At 59.7% G+C, this 16,334-nt stretch overlaps 3 protein-coding genes across 6 annotated transcripts; 1 reads left to right on the top strand and 2 right to left on the bottom strand.

Annotated features, from left to right (window-relative positions):
• The first annotated feature begins 355 nt into the window (after window positions 1–355).
• RNF26 (ring finger protein 26) lies at window positions 356–3,483 on the top strand. Its single transcript, XM_060627210.3, has one exon. The coding sequence runs from the start codon at window positions 1,270–1,272 to the stop codon at window positions 2,569–2,571; it is 1,302 nt and encodes a 433-aa protein (XP_060483193.1). The 5' UTR covers window positions 356–1,269; the 3' UTR covers window positions 2,572–3,483.
• Window positions 3,484–5,144: 1,661 nt separating this feature from the next.
• Window positions 5,145–7,752, bottom strand: C1QTNF5 (C1q and TNF related 5). The gene is made up of 3 exons (XM_060626993.3): window positions 6,957–7,752; window positions 6,413–6,669; window positions 5,145–6,040 (listed from the first exon to the last, which is right to left on the bottom strand). Exons 2-3 carry the CDS (start codon window positions 6,624–6,626, stop codon window positions 5,523–5,525), a joined length of 732 nt encoding a protein of 243 aa, XP_060482976.1. The 5' UTR covers window positions 6,627–6,669; window positions 6,957–7,752; the 3' UTR covers window positions 5,145–5,522.
• Window positions 6,963–13,187, bottom strand: MFRP (membrane frizzled-related protein). Of its 4 annotated transcripts, none has more exons than XM_078432842.2 (13): window positions 12,739–13,187; window positions 12,517–12,613; window positions 12,314–12,427; window positions 12,012–12,194; window positions 11,665–11,878; window positions 11,136–11,266; window positions 10,884–11,009; window positions 10,578–10,654; window positions 9,914–9,972; window positions 9,494–9,624; window positions 9,215–9,346; window positions 8,118–8,245; window positions 6,963–8,001 (listed from the first exon to the last, which is right to left on the bottom strand). In XM_078432842.2, exons 1-13 carry the CDS (start codon window positions 12,790–12,792, stop codon window positions 7,777–7,779), a joined length of 1,671 nt encoding a protein of 556 aa, XP_078288968.2. In that variant the 5' UTR covers window positions 12,793–13,187; the 3' UTR covers window positions 6,963–7,776. The 4 variants fall into 4 exon arrangements, with proteins under 4 accessions (XP_078288968.2, XP_078288967.2, XP_078288969.2 ...); XM_078432841.2 differs by lacking the exon at window positions 9,914–9,972 and adding an exon at window positions 10,053–10,201 and having other exon boundaries at window positions 12,739–13,172; XM_078432843.2 differs by lacking the exons at window positions 9,914–9,972; window positions 10,884–11,009 and adding an exon at window positions 10,053–10,201 and having other exon boundaries at window positions 12,739–13,181.
• Window positions 13,188–16,334: the final 3,147 nt, after the last annotated feature.

Here is a 16,334-nt window from a genome sequence, read left to right as displayed (position 1 = left end):
CGCCCGGGGTGTAGATATCTAACTACAGTGTTCAAGTAAACAAATAATAGGGGCTAGTGTAGGAGGGTGAGCTATTTCTCGTCTGTGGCCTCCTTTTCATAATCACAATGAGGTAATCTAAAGATGCTGAGAAACGCTGATGGCGCCAAAGGAAACAGTTTGGAATAGCAGCTTGGGAATGCCCTGTAACAACAATGTTTCCCCTTGTGAAGGGCTTGAGAGAAGGCACCCCCTTAACCATTATTTGTATCCCCAATGTATCTGCAGGAGCTCAATAAATGATAGACTAAATGAATGAATGAACAGAGGAGGACGAGGCAGCGAGTCTGAGGAGGATGTGGAGGCGGTCAAATCCCAGAGTCCAGCCCAGAGGCAGTAACCGTCAACAGCACCTAAAAAGTTCACAGTCGAGGGCTAGGAGCGAGAACAACTCCCGTATTTGGCCCAGTCCAAAATCCTGCTGTTAGGGGGCGGGACTAGGAGGAGGGCGTATTTCACGTCTGCCCGTCAACTGGCCAATCACCGCCTCAAAGGGGCGGGACTTCATTCTGTCTCCGCCCTTTCCTCTGGAAAGTAAATACGTTCGGGCACCGTTCAAACAGACCAATGGGTGCCGGATGTTTCCTGCGGTTCCTCCTCAAGATTGGTCGGAATTCGTCGTCCCGCCCTCCTTGTCACGCTTTTTGCCCCACCCTTTCGCACACAAGATGGCGGCGCCCAGCGGAATAGAGGCCGCGTTTGGGGTTTGCTGAAGCTGACTCCCTTTCCCACTGCCCCTTTGGACGCAAAGAGCCGCGAGCCCCGAGGACAGGGGCCGGGCGGGGACAGCGGTTCCTGCGTAGCTGGACCGCGAGCCCGCGCCCAGCCTGCGCCGCCCCCACCCGGCCCCGGCCCGATCCCATCCGTTCCCGGTCTCCTCTCGGTCTGACCCACTGCCCGGCCGTGGTTCGCCACCACCAGGCCTCCAAAGCTGAGATATCTCCTCCAGCCCGGGCTCACCTCCACTTTAGAGATGTTTGGCCTCTTCCCTTCCAAACGGGCCGCATTCAAAACCGGGACTCCTGGACCAGCACCTGGTCTCCTCTCCCTCCACTGAGACTCCACTTCGCTCTAACCCACTCCTTCCTCTGTTTCTTGATTCTCCCTGGCTTGGAGACTGCCTCACTTCCCTTCCAAATTAATCTCCGACGCCCCCAAATATTATTAACCTTGACACCCTCCTCAACCGGGAGTCAGACTTCCTTTTGGATTAACCTCCACAGTCCTATCATGGAGGCTGTGTACCTGATAGTGAATGGGGTGGGCCTTGTGCTGGACCTGCTGACCTTGGTGTTGGATCTCAACTTCCTGCTGGTGTCCTCCCTCCTGGCTTCTCTGGCCTGGCTCCTGGCCTTCATCTACAACCTGCCACACACGGTACTGACTAGTCTTCTGCACTTGGGCCGCGGAGTCCTGCTTTCACTGCTGGCCTTGATCGAAGCCTTGGTCCGGTTCACCTTTGGGGGCTTGCAGGCCTTGTGTACTCTGATGTACAGCTGCTGCTCTGGCCTGGAGAGCTTAAAGCTCCTGGGGCACCTGGCCTCTCACGGGGCACTGAGGAGCCGGGAGATACTGCACCGGGGTGTCCTCAACGTGGTCTCCAGTGGCCATGCTTTGCTGCGCCAGGCCTGTGACATCTGTGCCATTGCCATGAGCCTGGTGGCCTACGTGATCAACAGTCTGGTCAACATCTGTCTCATTGGCACTCAGAACCTTTTCTCCCTGATGCTGGCCCTGTGGGATGCCGTGATGGGGCCACTGTGGAGGATGACGGACGTTGTAGCTGCCTTCCTAGCCCACATTTCCAGCAGTGCTGTGGCCATGGCCATCCTCCTCTGGACCCCCTGCCAACTAGCACTGGAGCTCCTAGCGTCAGCTGCCCGCCTCCTGGCCAGCTTCGTGCTTGTCAATGTCACCGGCCTGGTGCTGCTGGCTTGTGTGCTGGCGGTGATGGTGACCGTGTTGCACCCGGACCTCACTCTGAGACTGGCCACCCGGGCACTCAGTCAGCTCCATGCCCGGCCATCCTACCACCGGCTGCGAGAAGATGTCGTGCGGCTATCTCGCCTGGCACTGGACTTGGAGGCCTGGCGCCGAGTCTGGAGCCGCAGCCTGCAGCTGGCCACCTGGCCGAACCGGGGAGGGGCCCCCGGGGCTCCTCAGGGTGGCCCGAGGAGGGCGCCCTCGGCCAGGACCTGGCGACAGGACACTCTTCCTGAAACAGGGCCCAGATCAGAGGCAGAAGAGGAGGAGGTCGGGACGGTCAGAGCAACAGCTGCCCGCGGCCGGGAGAGGCTCAATGAGGATGAGCCCGTAGCTGGGCAAGACCCATGGAAGTTGCTCAAGGAGCAAGAGGAGCGGAAGAAGTGTGTCATCTGCCAGGACCAGAGCAAGACGGTGCTGCTGCTGCCCTGTCGGCACCTGTGCCTGTGCCAGGCTTGCACTGAAATCCTGATGCGCCACCCCATCTACCACCGCAACTGTCCACTCTGCCGCCGGGGCATTCTGCAGACCCTCAATGTCTACCTCTGAAGACTCCTTCCCTGTCTGCCCACCCGTCTGTGCTCCATGAAGCCACCTGTGCTAGGACAGCTTTAACACCCGACCTCTCGGTTTCCGGCCTGAATTCCCTCCTGCCCCCATGGCTGTCATGCCAAGCCTCTAAGCCATACATCCAGGACATTGAGATAGGATACTCTGGAAGACTTATGAGCCGGGTGGGGCAGGGTAACAGCTCTTCCTTACCCTGTGGGTCCCCGTGACGCCGGAGGTGGTGAGTGTGTCACACTATGCAAGGCCCCGAGACTGCCGTGGACTCCCCTCCAGGTTGCCAGGGCCCATCCAGATGCCAGCCTCTGGGGCTCCCCTCCGTGCTTCTGGTTTTTCTGTTGGGGATTTGCAGGTCCTCTCCCTGGCCCCTCCCCATTTCCTCCCCAGCTTCAGCCACAACAAAGCACTGTCATTTGGGTGTTTGGGCAACTCAGGGGCCTTGGAATGATCTTGAACCTTTGCTTTCAGCCAGAGCGCCCGTGCCCTGGTAAGCCTTGGGGATAGTATCTCTCAGGTGCCCTTAGAGCTACTACTTCTGCCTGTCTTGATCTTACGAGGCTCCCTCCCAACCTGATCCAAGAGCTAGGATCAAGAGTTTACGCCTTGGAGGGTGGGTGTCTGCACCTGGCTTTGGGACCACATACCCTCTGGCACCCCAGCTCCACCGGGAGCCTCAGGAGGGATAACCAGATTTCTACTCCTACCCTTTTCACTCCCCACATCACAGAGAACATTGGCATTCCCCTTCTGTTTGTCTCTCCCTGGCACTGGGGAGGGCAGACCGTGCACATTTGACGAGGGTCCAAATACAGAAGGGGCCAGCCTAGGGGCATGCAGCTCCCTGCTGGGTCTGTGTGGCCCAGTTTCTAGTGAATAAAGTTCTGTTGACCGCTCTGACAGCCTCTGTGTGCATCCTTACAGGGGCGAGCAGTTGGTCAGGTTGACTGATGCTGCAGCAGGGTCCTTTGGTCCTGCTGGAGTCACTGTGGTCTGGGGGGACCTGGTGGGGGAAGAGATAAGATAGGATGTGAGTACTGTGCCTCGGGGAGAGCCCGTGCCAAGGGTGGCTGAATCCACCCCCGATTTGTGCCTTCTCACACACCTGGCTTTGGAAAAGCCCTCCCCGTCTTTTCTACTTTTGCCAGAATGAAGTCCCAGTACGGAGGAGTTGTGAATGGCTTCCCAGCTTCTCTGGTGCCACTCGTCCCAGGAGGGATTTGGGGTCCTTGCTGTCTGGAGTCCAGTCTACCCTCTGGTCCCTGGAGGAGCTGGCCCTTGACTTTGTGTCTCTTGGCATGGTGTGGGGCTGTGGTGGGCTGGGGTGTGGCTGTGAGGCCTCCTGGTGGAGAGCTGGGAGCTGAAGCCTAGAACCTGAGCCCAGTCCCCATGGTCATATCTGCCCTCACATGACCAGCAAGAGGGGGGCGGGGCACTCCCCCATAATTGTATGTTAAATCTAGGAGCATAATGCCAGGGGCAGCTTTCTAGAAGCCGTTGGGTGGGGGGGGGGGGGGGTGGTGAAGAGGGAGAAAGGGTAGGTTGGGAAGAAACTGAGAAGAGGCCCCACCACATTCTTTGGGGGTTGAGAGGCTGAATTGATTGTGGGTCTGGCAAGCCCTGGTTTGTTAGTCATTGGGTTGGGGGTGGGGCTTGGGGCTGGGGCTGGCTTCTGGAGGTTTGAGGAGGGGAACCTTGAAGGGGCTTTGTGGCTAGCCTCAGACTTAGTGGCGCGGCCCACCCAGGCTATGCCCAGCATGGTGGGGGAGTTCTTCACGTCCATTTTGGAGTTGGGAGGCCTGGGGAGAGCTCCCCGCCCCCCCCCCCTCCTTTGCCCAACCCTAGGGGAGTTGAGCGCGGGGAGGCTTGGCTCCTTTCAGTCTCTGTTTAATGTGAGGATAAACATTTTCTGAGAGAAGATAAACTTCCTGAGCTGGGAGCAAAGGACCCCTTTTTCCTGCACCCCCATCCAGAATTACATTGGCAGACGTCAATACCCCATCCTCCCCCCTAACCACCCGAAGCAGGCATGAGCTCAAGCGCCTCAGGATCATTGCTGCATTCTGGAGCTGGGACGCCCTCTTGTGGTCATCTCAGAAATTACTTATCTCTAGCCACTCAGGAACGCACCACTTCCCCTGGGATGGGGGACAGAGAAATAGCTTTCCAGTCATCTAGAGACCAGGCAAGCAGCCAGAGCAGTCACAAATGCAAACCCCGGGCTCCTTTTTTTGTTGATCAGGGCAGGGGTGTGTGTGTGTGTGCGGTGAAGGTAGCTCCCGCCCCGTTCATATGACATCTTTGAGTTAGGAAAAGGTGGTCAGAGCCCCATGGCAGAAGGCCACCCTCCTCAGCCAGGCACTCCTATTCACGTCCCACACGACTTAGGGGCAGCTCTATGGAGCGGCCTCTCGGTCAGCTAGGCCTGCATCCTGTATCTCTTGCCCCACGGCTCGTCCAGCCCAAGAGCCCTTCCTTCCGCATCGCTCCCTCTCCCCTCCCCCATCCTCAGAATCAGGGCATCCCCACCACTTAAAGAAGAAAGGCTGAGCCAGTAGGAGGATTTTTTGGGGGGAGATTTATTGAATGGTCTCTGAGAAAAGGGCCCAGGAATAGGAAGGACAAGAGAGGACCCAGAGAAGCAGAGCACCAGGAAGAGGGCACCCCACCTCTGGGGTCCCGGGCCAGAGCAACTGGGGGACCCACACCTGCCAACACAGAGTGCCCCTTGGTTTTGGGCAGAAATCCAGCCACTGCCCATATTGCCAGCCCTGATCTCAGACAGCCTCTGTCCCCATTCTCTGCCAGCAGCAGGACGGAATCATTCACAACATCCCAAGGGGGGGGGGGGGCCAGCCCTCCCGGATATGTGACTGTCAGAGTCACACCCTCCTTCCCTAGGAGTGAGAGAGCGCGAGCTCGCTTTCCAGTGAGCATCAAGCGAAGACAGGGGAGTTGTGCCAGTCAGAATACACCAGAAACCCCGAGAAGGTGCTGTCTGTCTTGATGCTGGCATAGATGCCAATGTAATCACCCACGCCCACCTGCACCCACACCTGGTCCTCTGGCTCCAGCCTCACCATGGCGCCCCCGGACAGCGAGGCTGGCTTGGGCCACCCTCCAAAAAACTGGAAGAAAGAGGCGATGGACTCGCCGTTCTTGACCAGATCGAACTGCAGGCTAGCCCGGTAGACGGTGGCGTGGACCGCGAAGTAGTAGACCCCGGGCACCTGGCAGGTGAACTTGCCGGTGGTGGCGTCGTAATGTCCCTGCTCGTTCACCAGCACGCGGTCGAAGGGTAGGGGCGCGTCCGACGGCGGAGGCACCCGGCTCTCCGAGCGCTTGGCGCTGAAGGCGGAGCGCGGAGGTACTGAGCACTCGCCCGCAGGCCCGGTCGCCCCCGCGGGTCCCGCCTCTCCTCGCGGCCCGGGCTCCCCCCGGGGCCCCGGCAGTCCTGCGGGGTGCGGGCAGCGGTTAGGGCGAGAGTGGCGGCGGCGGCGGCGGCGGCGGCGGCCGCCCGCAGCGGGGTGCACGGAGGGCGACGCTGAGCACCGTCCCCACCCTCTCTGGGGCCCCCTGCCGCCGCTTCCCCGGCGAGGGCCGCCCCGCCGCCCGGGCCCCGGGCTCCGCTGCCCGAAGGGCCGGGGCGGACCCGAGCGGCCGGCCGCAGAGGGTCCCCGGAGCCGTGGCCTGCGGCGGGCTGAGTCACCCTCTCGGCGCCCCGCTCCCGGAGCCCGGCGGCGCCCCCTGGCGGGACCCCGAGGCCCGGCCCTCCGCCCCGCGAGCGCGGACGGCGCCGCGGACGGCGACCCGGCGGCCTTCTTACCTGGCCTCCCGCCCTCGCCTTTCTCTCCCGGAACCCCGGGCGCGCCGTCTCGCCCGTCGCGGCCGTCGCGGCCGGGCAGGCCCTGGCTGCCGTGGTGGCCCGGCGTGCCGGGGAGGCCGGGGTGCCCCGGACACAGGCTGGGGATCTTGTTGTCGTCCAGCGGGGGCGAGCCGGCCGCCAGGCCCAGGAGCAGCACGGCGACGAGCGGCCTCATGGCGCTGGCACGGGGACTCCGGCCGCCGGGGTCCTCTCGCAGTCTGTGGGTCAGGCGGGACGGGAGTCGGGACCCAGAATCCGGACCCAGAATCCCACTCGGCGCGGCCGAGCGCGTCCCCACCCCACTGCCATGGGCCTGAGGCTGAGCGGCCGCGGGGGAGAGGAAGGAGGGTCGCCCCCAGAGCCGAGGAGACGAGAGCGCTGGGGCGGGGAGCGGGGTGGAGGAGGGCAGGACAGGCTGGCCGCCCCCGCCCCGCGCCCCCCGCCCGGTCTTTCCCCCAGCCCCCTCCCGTCCCCACTCCCCCCTCCTGCTCTCCGCCAGACTCACCCCCTCCCGGCTCCCGGGGCCTCCTTCGGGGCGCTCGCTCGCTTCTCCGGACCCTCCAGCTGACCCCTGTCCCGCCCCTGCGCTTCTCCCCTGCCAGGCGTCCCCTGCCCTCCTCGCCCCCCTGGTCCCGGTTCGCTCCCTGCCGGCTCCGCTCTGCTCCTCCCAGACTCCAAGAGGAAACCAGTTGTTCAGGGGCCAAGAACTCCGAGCCGGGAAATAGCAGGGAAATAACTCGTGGTGTCGCCCGGCCGCTGGCCAAGGTTTGGGAGAGAAAGGAGGGGGGAGAGAGTCTTAGCTGGGCACAGAGAGGCAGAGCTGTGTGAGACAGACACTCGGGACACCCGCTGCTCCAAGGAGCCGATGGAGAGGTGGTGCGGTGATGGAGACCAAGCACCAGACTAGTCCAGGAGAAATAGAAGCTGAGAACCCAGGGTGGAGAGTTCTAGAGGCAGACGGACAACTGGATCCCCAGGACTCAGAGCAGGGCCTGCCACAATTCCTAGGCACTCAATACATTTTTGTTGAATAAATGACAAAAGTCAAAAGGCAGGTGATGGAGAACCTGAAAAAGGAGGTGGCGAGGGGAGGGCAGAAGACAGGAAATGGGGGTCAGAGGCTTGGGTGGGAAGCGGTCCTCACTGTCAATGGCATGGTGTGGAGCTGGGGCAAGTAAAGGGACAGGGAAGCTTCCATCAGCCCCTCCGGGGACTCCTCTTCCCCTCCCTGGGAGGCTCCAGAGAGGATGGGCAGAGTCCCCTGCCTGCCCGGCCTGATAGGCAAAGGTGGATGGGCAGGCAGAGGGCAGGTGCCTGCTTCAGGGTCAGGGCTGGGCACAAGCCTCCAGGCCAGCCGCCTCAGGCAGCCTGTTGCAGTTGAAAGGCCAGGGGGTGCCCAGTAGAGCCAGGCCGGACTGGCACTGGAGCTCTGCCTCCTGGCAGACGGAGCGGCAAGGGGGAAGGACGCTGCCTGTGGGGGTGCAATGGGGCACAAGCAGCCCACAGAGGAGCCTCCGGAAGTTCTGGTAACAGGGTAGACTTGTCAGGCTCTGTGGAAGGAGGAGATCAGCGCTCAGGAGCCACACTCTCACAGCTCCCTCCACTTCCAGCGGGGGGGGGGGGGGGGGGGGGGGCGGGGGTCCCTCCCGATCTCTGCCCGGAGCACCTTGTAACTTCTGAGGACCTCCATCACTTCCTCCTGGGTGGCCATGCCCACCCAGATGTTAGGGAAGGCTGTGGCGTTGTAGCTCAGGCCGATGCACATCTCCACCTGGACGGGTTCACAGGCCAGCTCTGTAGGGGCGGGAGGGGACAATCACTGTGGGGATACACTGGCCGATGACCCGGGGCAAGTCACTTCATCGCTCCCTCTGGGCCAGATGGGCATTGTTGTGGGAATCAAAGGCAACAACGTGGAGAGATGCTTTGCACATATCGCGGGTTCTATCATCCTAGAGAGCCTGCCCAAATATCCTTTGCCAGCCCTGGGCATCATGCAGGTGTCTTTTCAATCTCTCAGAGCATGGGGCACTGACACTGGCAGGGACTGCTCGGCATCCAGAAGGAACTCCCTGCTCTCACCTCCATCTTCTTCTGCTTTTTTTTCTCTTCCCCTTTTTTTAATAGGCTCCACACCCAACATAGGGCTTGAACTCATGACCCTGAGACCAGGAGTCACATGCTCTACTGACTGAGCCAGCCAGGTGGCCCTCACCTTCATCTCTGAGGTGGGCTGTGGAGAGGGGCTCTTTGTGTGACAAGGCTGGGCTGGTTCTTTTCTTAAAAAATAAAATTTTTTTAAATGTTTATTTTTGAGAGAAAGAGTGAGTGTGAGCGGCAGAGGGGCAGACAGAGAGGGAGACACAGAATCCGAAGCAGGCTTCAGGCTCCGAGCCGTCAGCACAGAGCCTGACGCGGGGCTCGAACCCACTCACTGTGAGATCACGACCTGAGCCGAAGTCGGACGCTCAGCCGACTGAGCCACCCAGGCGCCCCAAGGCTGGGCTGGTTCTTGAAGCCCCACCCACTGACTCCCTGATTCCCACTTCCCTCGGGGGTGACGTTAAGTACCATTGCCACCACTGGGTGAGAGTCCCTCCCGGACTCTGTGGAGTGGCCCCTGAGTCAGGATGGGGAACTCTCCATCAGGGAGGACAAGGGTGGGCCGTTAGGAAGTGTGCCTGTAGGGCTGCTGTGAACAGGCACCCAGCTGGCTCAGACCTGCCGCGCCCTGCCCACGGTGCTCTGGGCCAGGCTTCTCACCTGGGGGCGGGAGCAAGGGGCTGCTGCAGTTGCCATTGCTGCTATCTGTGCAGTCTCTCCACGTGTCACACATCCACTGCAGACTCTTACACCCTCCATCGCGGCAGGAGAACTCTCCGGGCCCACAGGGATCTGGAGGCAGAGGGGGCGTGGCAGTGCCCTGGGACGTGCCTGTGCCCCCACACTGCCTTCGCGGTGCCCCGACCAAGGTCCAGAGCCCTTCCTCGTTCTCCCAGAGGCAGCCGTACCGCCCACGCCCACTCACCCCGGGGCACCTACTCTCTGTGGCATTGAGGGCCCTGTAGGTGGCAGAGAAGCCCCCACTGCTGATGCCACGGTCTGTCCTAAAGAGCACCACCAGCTGGTGGCTGGAGGAGATGAGGCGAGGTGGTGGCTCCGCTCCACAGAACCTGCCCAAGGCGGAGAGCAGACCTGGGCAGGGGCCCTCGGAGACCCGGGGTGTTCCCACAGGCGTCACTGGGACTGGCACTCGGGGCGATGCCAGAGGGGATGGGACACATGGCTGCTGACTCCTGGAGCTTAGGGCCCCGAGAAGAAAGACACACATGTGGAGTAGACGAGGAATTAAGCCAACTGCTTGAACTCGAGCCAGTTGGAGATGGGAAAAACCAGGGAGGGTGTGAGGGGAAGTGGAACGGGCCCTTCGGGGCAGGAGAGGCAGGAAGGGAGGGCGCTGACCTTCCGCAGAAGGGCAATGTGGAGCAAAGGCTTTGGGCTGAGCAAGGACAAGCCTTTTCCTAGGGCCACAGTGAAGAGACCTCTGGCTTAGAGCAGAAGGAAGGATGGGATGTATCCGGGGCTCCTGCTCTGCTGCTACCTGCCCAGGAGGCCCAGGGCCCCTGAGGTGCTGGTCTCATACACCGCCACGTAGTCCAGCTCGCACTCGTCCTGAGCTTCTAGGCTGAAGTTGTGCAACTGCAATTCCACGCCACGTCCCGCAGGCACCGAGATACGCCAGGTGCAAAGCTGGGGGAGGGCACGGATGGAGTAGTTCGAGGGTCCCTTCTCCCATCCCCGTCTGGGCATCCAGGCTGAGCTCCAGGAGGGTTCCCTCCCTGCTGCAGGCTGGGTAGAGTGCGGGCGGGTGCAGCCCCCGCTAGCTCTTATCCTTGGCGGTAGAAAGGCCCTTTAACTTGTCTGCTCTGAGAGATAAGTTTACCCAGTAGGGGAAACTTACCCGGCCACCTAGTAAACGCTAAATACGGTTCCCTTTCTGCCTGTTTGGGCTCTGATCTTCCCCAGAACAAGGCAGTGTCTCCCATGCCGTTCCCAGTCACACAAACTGGGGGCACAGGTGTGCCCACGTGTGCCACACCGCCCTCCCCGTGGACCGCTGGCTTACCTGTTGGTGAGGGTACCTCTGCAGGTAGCTGGGAGCAGAGAAAGTGCCCTGGAGCCCAGTCAGATTCCCCCCACACCCTGCGGAGAGGAGGAGGGGCTCGTGAGTTTGCCAGGGTCTGTGCCTTCACCCAGTCGGGCTGGCAGGGACCGCAGGGGAGAGTTTTCGGCCAGGCCCATGAGGAAGCAAGGTCTGGGCCAGAAGAATGCCCTGGCAAGCTCGGGGCTGGGCCAGAGCTGGGGAGCTCAGGCCGAACCCGAAGCAGATGCCCGAAGACAGTACATGCCCTGTGCCTGGCGGGGCCCGTACCCAAGAGCTTGGTGCTGCAGTTGGCCTCATCGCTGCCGTCAGCACAGTTGGCAAAACCGTCACACATTGAGTCAGGTAGCAGGCAGACGAGCTGGTCACAGGGGAACTCGTCATGAGCACAGTTCCCTGGGGAGGGGCATCTGGATTCAGAACCCCCCTCCCCCCCCACCGAGTCTCCACCCCTTTGGCCAGTGCTGGAGGGGCGTGGAGACACTTGAGAGGTAGCCAGAGACATGGTGGGAAAACACTCACCGTTCCCGGGGGTCACAGCCTGGTACCAGGCATGGAAACCAGATCCTTCCACACTGCTGTCAGAGACGAAGGCCACCCGGAGGCGGCTGGCGTTGGTGTTGAGTGTAGGGGGAGGCACCTTCCCACACACTCTGCAAGAAGCCAGGTTGGGCGCCATGGAGGCTCAGAGCTCAGGGCCAGCCAGACTGGGGGCTGCCTGGGCCCTGTGGTCCTCTTTCTTCAAGCCCTGAACCGGTGGCGATGCGGTCAAAAGGGGCCCTTTCATTTCCTGGGGAGCTCTGGCTTTCCTGACCTGCACATCCATCCTTGTGGCTTTTATTCATGGGTAAGATAGGTGGGGCCCCATTTGACAGAGAGGGGAGGGTGACCTTCCCAAGGTCATACAGCAGGCACGGGGCAGAGCTGGGTCCAGAGGTCAGGTCTCTCGGTGTCCTTCCAGCCCAGCCTTTCCCAACGCTGTTCCCTGGTTCTGCCCTCTAGACGGCAACGCAGGGCAGCGGTGAGATCTCCTGGGGGCAGGGGGACCCACCTGAGGAGGGGGCCCTCAGGCTCAGGGGAGATTTCCAAACGATCGAAAAGACAGGAGGCCACGCTTTCCATGCTGAGCGCTTCAATCTTGAGTTGTACTGCATGGCCTGCGGCCACCTGGATATGCCACACGCAGTGGGCATTGGGTGGGTAAGGGTCTGGGTAGTTGGGGCTGCTGAAGAAGCCCCTTGGGCCAGGGAGGAGGCCCCCACAGGCTGCAGAGATGAAGGTGAGAGTTCAGAGCTCAAAAGGAGAGAGACCCTTTTATTTCCAAGGTTCCTCTTCCTAGCCCCCCTTCCTCCTGCCATCTTGGGCTTTTCTCCAGGAAGATCTTCCCTGGGTACTCACAGGACTGCGGTGAGGGGCTCATGCCTGCCTCCTTCAGCTGTCCTTTAGGGTTCCCTGTTGCTGGAGAGGGGGTGGGAGTGGTGGTGGTGGTGGTGGTGGTGGTGGTGGTGGTGGTGGTGGTAGTGAAGCCTTGGGGGGGCAGTGGGTGATAGGAGGCCCCGGGCAGGGGTGTAGTCTGCAGCTCTGGAGGGAAGATGGGGGAGTGGGATTCAGAGGAGCTGGTTCTCTAGGGGTGATGAATAGAATGGCACATGGAATCTCATTCAAGAGCACTTTCAACCCAAGCAGGGCCCGGTACTCACGGGCTAGAATGATGGCCACCAGAAGCCCGAGCAGCAGGAGCAGGAGGCTGGCCAGCAGGAGGACACAGAGCCAGGAGAAGTGACAATCTGGCTGCAGCCCTCGGGGCCGCCGACCTGTGGGTGTGCGGGGTGGGATTTTGAGAGCCCCTTGGGCTCTCAGCTCCTGGGCCGGTTCTCCCCCGGTCACCCCCTGAGATGGTTACCATGCCAGGGAGCCGGGACACTGCAGCTGGCATCCTCCCGGAAGGCCGGTGGGGGAGGCCCTGATTCAGGCTCAAAAGCAGGATTGCAGAACTCAGTCTGAAAGGGAAAGTCTTGAGGGCTGGGGGCCAGTGGTGGCACTGCCTGGCTGGCGTGTCCTCTGGGCACGGCCAGCCCTAGGCAGGGGTCTGGGTCTTGGGAGAGGGGTCCTATGGGACCCTTACCTTGCTCAGCTCTGTCGCCTCCGCACAGAGGATGATATCTGAGCATTCCTTCATGGCTCAAGGCTCTGCATGGCTTTCTTGGAGTCCCTGTGATAGCCCAAGACCGCCAAGGGCCCACTCTCTGATCCGAAACTGCCTATCAAGGGGCAGCCTCTGCTCCCTTGGGGGAAGGGCTGCCAGACTAGACTGACTTTCAGACGGCCCTTGGCGGACCGGTTCAGGCTACTGGCTACTCGGTCTCTGTGTGGGGGAAGGACGCAGGCAGAAGGAATTCGCAAAGGCATGAAAGGGTCCCTTAATCCAACTCAGCTGAGGATGCTGAGGTCGAGAGCTTGGCTCAGGGCAGCAGTCCTTAAAGGCACAGGCAGTGGTGGAGGACACCCTGCAGAGGAAACCAGGTGCTCGGTGGGGGTGTGACCAGGGGAACTGGACACCCCACTTTCCTAACCTCACCCAGACTACTGAGTGAGCTGGGGTGGGTGGGAAGGAGGACAATGCAGGCATAAGGGAGCCTTAGAAGCTAGGTGTCAAGGTTTGGCAGCTTTAAGGCCTATGAGCCCTAAGTGCCCTGGAAAAACCTGCTGCCCTCCCATCCGGGGACTGGGGCATTTAGCCAAGCCTGGGTCTTTGGAAGGTCCCTGTTAAAGCACCGGTGTGACCAGGACAAGGAGATAAGCCAGTATAGGAAAAACGTCGTATGTATGGGCTTCTTCTGTCTGTGCCGATGTGACTAGGGGAGCTTCAGGGGCTGGCTGCCTTTTCCCGGGCCCTTTAGGCTGCAGAAAAAGGGCAGAGGAGAAGAGGAGCCAAGTCCTTGGACAGGGGCAGGCCCTCAGCTAGGCGGTGGAGTCTGGCGGTCCGTGGCATTTGCTGCTGCAGGATAGAAAACCCACACTCTGCCACCTGGACCACTTCATGCCTCTTCCTCTGTGACGACATTCTCTTGGAAAAACCCAGCCTGGCCCAGCTGTCCGCCGGGAGAGAGAAAAGGGCTTGTTAACGGGTTTTGTGTTAGCCATGCTCAGGCTGAGTCGGGCAGGGCAGGACAGGGTGGGGGCGGGGGCAGTATAATGACATTTCTGGCTGCCATTTGCAGAACGTTATGTAGTAGGCCCTGGGCAGGAAGTCTTACTGGTTTCCCCTCCTTAGGTCGCGCTATGAGGTAGCATAATCATTTCACGAATGATGGCACCAAGGCTCCAAAGTGTTCTCTGTGGCACGCCACTTTCACCCTCCACTGGGGCTGAGGCATGTTGGTGACAGAGGGGAACAAAGCCAGAAGAAACCCAGAGCGGAGAAAAGGGACAACAGAGATAGGTTCTGTGTTTCCTAAGGCAGCTGTCCTCATACTCTGGGGAGACCCTTCACCCCCAGGTTCTTCTCCATTCCTCCCCTGGGGGGCCTTGGGCTGCTTTTGTACAGGGGGGCAAGCCTTTCTTTCTTGGACCCTCGGATGGGGACTGCTTTTAGAGGGTCTGAGAGGTCAAAAGTATTTCCATAATAACACTGAGACCTTATTTGTCTTTTCATCTGTGAGCACAGGGTACAGTTTTCCAGAGGCTGTGTGGAAAGCTTCTCTCTGGCTTTGCTGTTGCCCACGGCCGTCCTCTGGGCAAGGGAAACTTGGAGTGGTGCTCAGGTGGTTTCTAGCTCCCTTGGGCTTCTGCTTGTATTCCTGAAAGCATAGCTTCCTGTAGCCCCTCATGCTGACCCCAACCACAGTTCTCTCTCCTTGGCTCTCTGTGGTTCTTCTTTCACCAGGAAGGGCGAGGCCAGACCGAGGTTGGCTGTTAATACTCTGGGACTCCGGCTCTCTAGCGTTCTCTCCTGCTGGTTCTCTAGCTCACATTTCCACTCCAGCCAGACCAGCCTGTTCGTTGTCCCTGGAACACGCTGTGTCCAGGCTCAACCTTTCATCTGGAATGCCTTATTTTTCCCTGTGCTCAGGGCCGGCACCAGAGGTGTGCATTAGGGCCCGACTTCTCCTTGCGCACCCCAATCTGCCAATTTTACTCCTCCTCTCCCTGTTCACCGCCACCCCTAGCCTTGACCCTCATCCCATGGCAGTGCAATCCCAGCCAACCTTCCGCTATGTCCGAGAGGCAGGCGATGCTGAGTATCAGGAAATCAGAAATGCTCATCCCTTGGATTTGGGTCGTCCATATCGTGGCTCCACGTCAAGAATTCTGCTTGGTTTGGGCAATGCTAAACTTACTCGGCATTCCGAGCCTTTATCGTATGTTGTTCGGAGGAGAAAAGGCGGCACGGGCATCCTGGGAGGCTGGGGAACCAAACACTGGCTAAGCATCACCCACTAAGAGAATGTGAATGGAATGTTGATGGTACAGTCCTGGAAATGTGTGTGTGTGTGTGTGTGTGTGTGTGTGTGTGTGTGTGTGTGTGAAATGCACAGCTGAGTACCTAGTATGTTCCAGACACTCACAACTCTGAGTAGGTATTGTTATGTTCGGATTACAGAGGAGGAAACTGCGAGGCTCAGAGAGATTAAATAATTTGCTTGTGCTGAAAATACTAGTCTCTTTCTGCTGCCTCCTGCCTCCCGCCCTGGTGCTTGTGTCTGCCTACAGAGCGATGAAGGATGGGGGCCCTCAGAGGTGCCCGGCCCAGACCCTGCTGGGGCCCAGGTAGGTGATAGATTGTGCTGGTTTTGCTCTCGGGTGTGTGTGGATGTGTCGAGTCGGGAGCTCCCTTGCTATCCTGCCGTTCAGCTCAGTTCCTAACAGACACGAGGTTGGAAAATTTGCTGCATAAAGTCCTGCAAAAAGCTGTCAATTATTCACCCAAAGGCAGAGTACTCAGATGGAAAGGGAACTGTCCCGCCTCTGCCACTGACAAACCAGGGACTTGAACAAGCCTTCTCTAGTGCTCGTGTCCTCACTGGAAAAGTGAGAAGGTGGACAAGGTGACCTCTGTGGTCCTGACGGTAAATCTTTACAGAAAAAAGTATTTTCTGAGCGCTGGTCATTAAAAAAAAAAAAAAAAAAAATCTAGAGTAACTCTATAAGCTGGAATCATGGAACCAGAGGCATGTAAGGCCCCCTAACTTGGGACTTGGGAGGCATGTACTTAGATAAGAAGTGACTTAGAAAGAGGACACTTGGGCTGAGAACTTCAAGGTCCAATCTCCTTAATGCAGATGAGGCACAAGGCCCAGAAAGAGGGAGGTTCTTGCTCAAGGTCACACAAGAGCAGTTGCGGGGGGGCGGGGGGCAGGAAGAACTCCCTCCCTTCCCCAGGGAGAGGCTCGCTGGAACATAAGCAAAGAGTGGGGGAAGAAATTCCAGTTGCTAGGAGGCAAAGCTGATGGATAAAGAAACGTGGGGGACAGATTGTGTTTGGGATCTGGGTAGCATTAGGACCTGTTGCCATGGGAACGAGAAAGCGCCATAGGTTAAGTACAGAAGGGAGAGCTGGGTGCAAGGGTGGAGTGGGCTGCCTGTAGCCGTCTGCTCCCCTGTGGGAGACCACAAAAAGGCCGCGGTGGCTTCCACATCCAGTGAAATACTGGTTGAGAGGTACAGCAGGTTACAGTGATTTGGGGCTCACCCATCCGCTTCGCTAGAAGCCTGTTTCCA

This window comes from Panthera onca, chromosome D1 (assembly GCF_046562875.1).
Source record: "Panthera onca isolate mPanOnc1 chromosome D1, mPanOnc1 haplotype 2, whole genome shotgun sequence".
NCBI classification, from domain to species: domain Eukaryota; kingdom Metazoa; phylum Chordata; class Mammalia; order Carnivora; family Felidae; genus Panthera; species Panthera onca.
The sequence above is the reverse complement of the archived record's forward strand: the minus strand, read 5'-3'. Positions and strand labels throughout refer to the sequence as shown.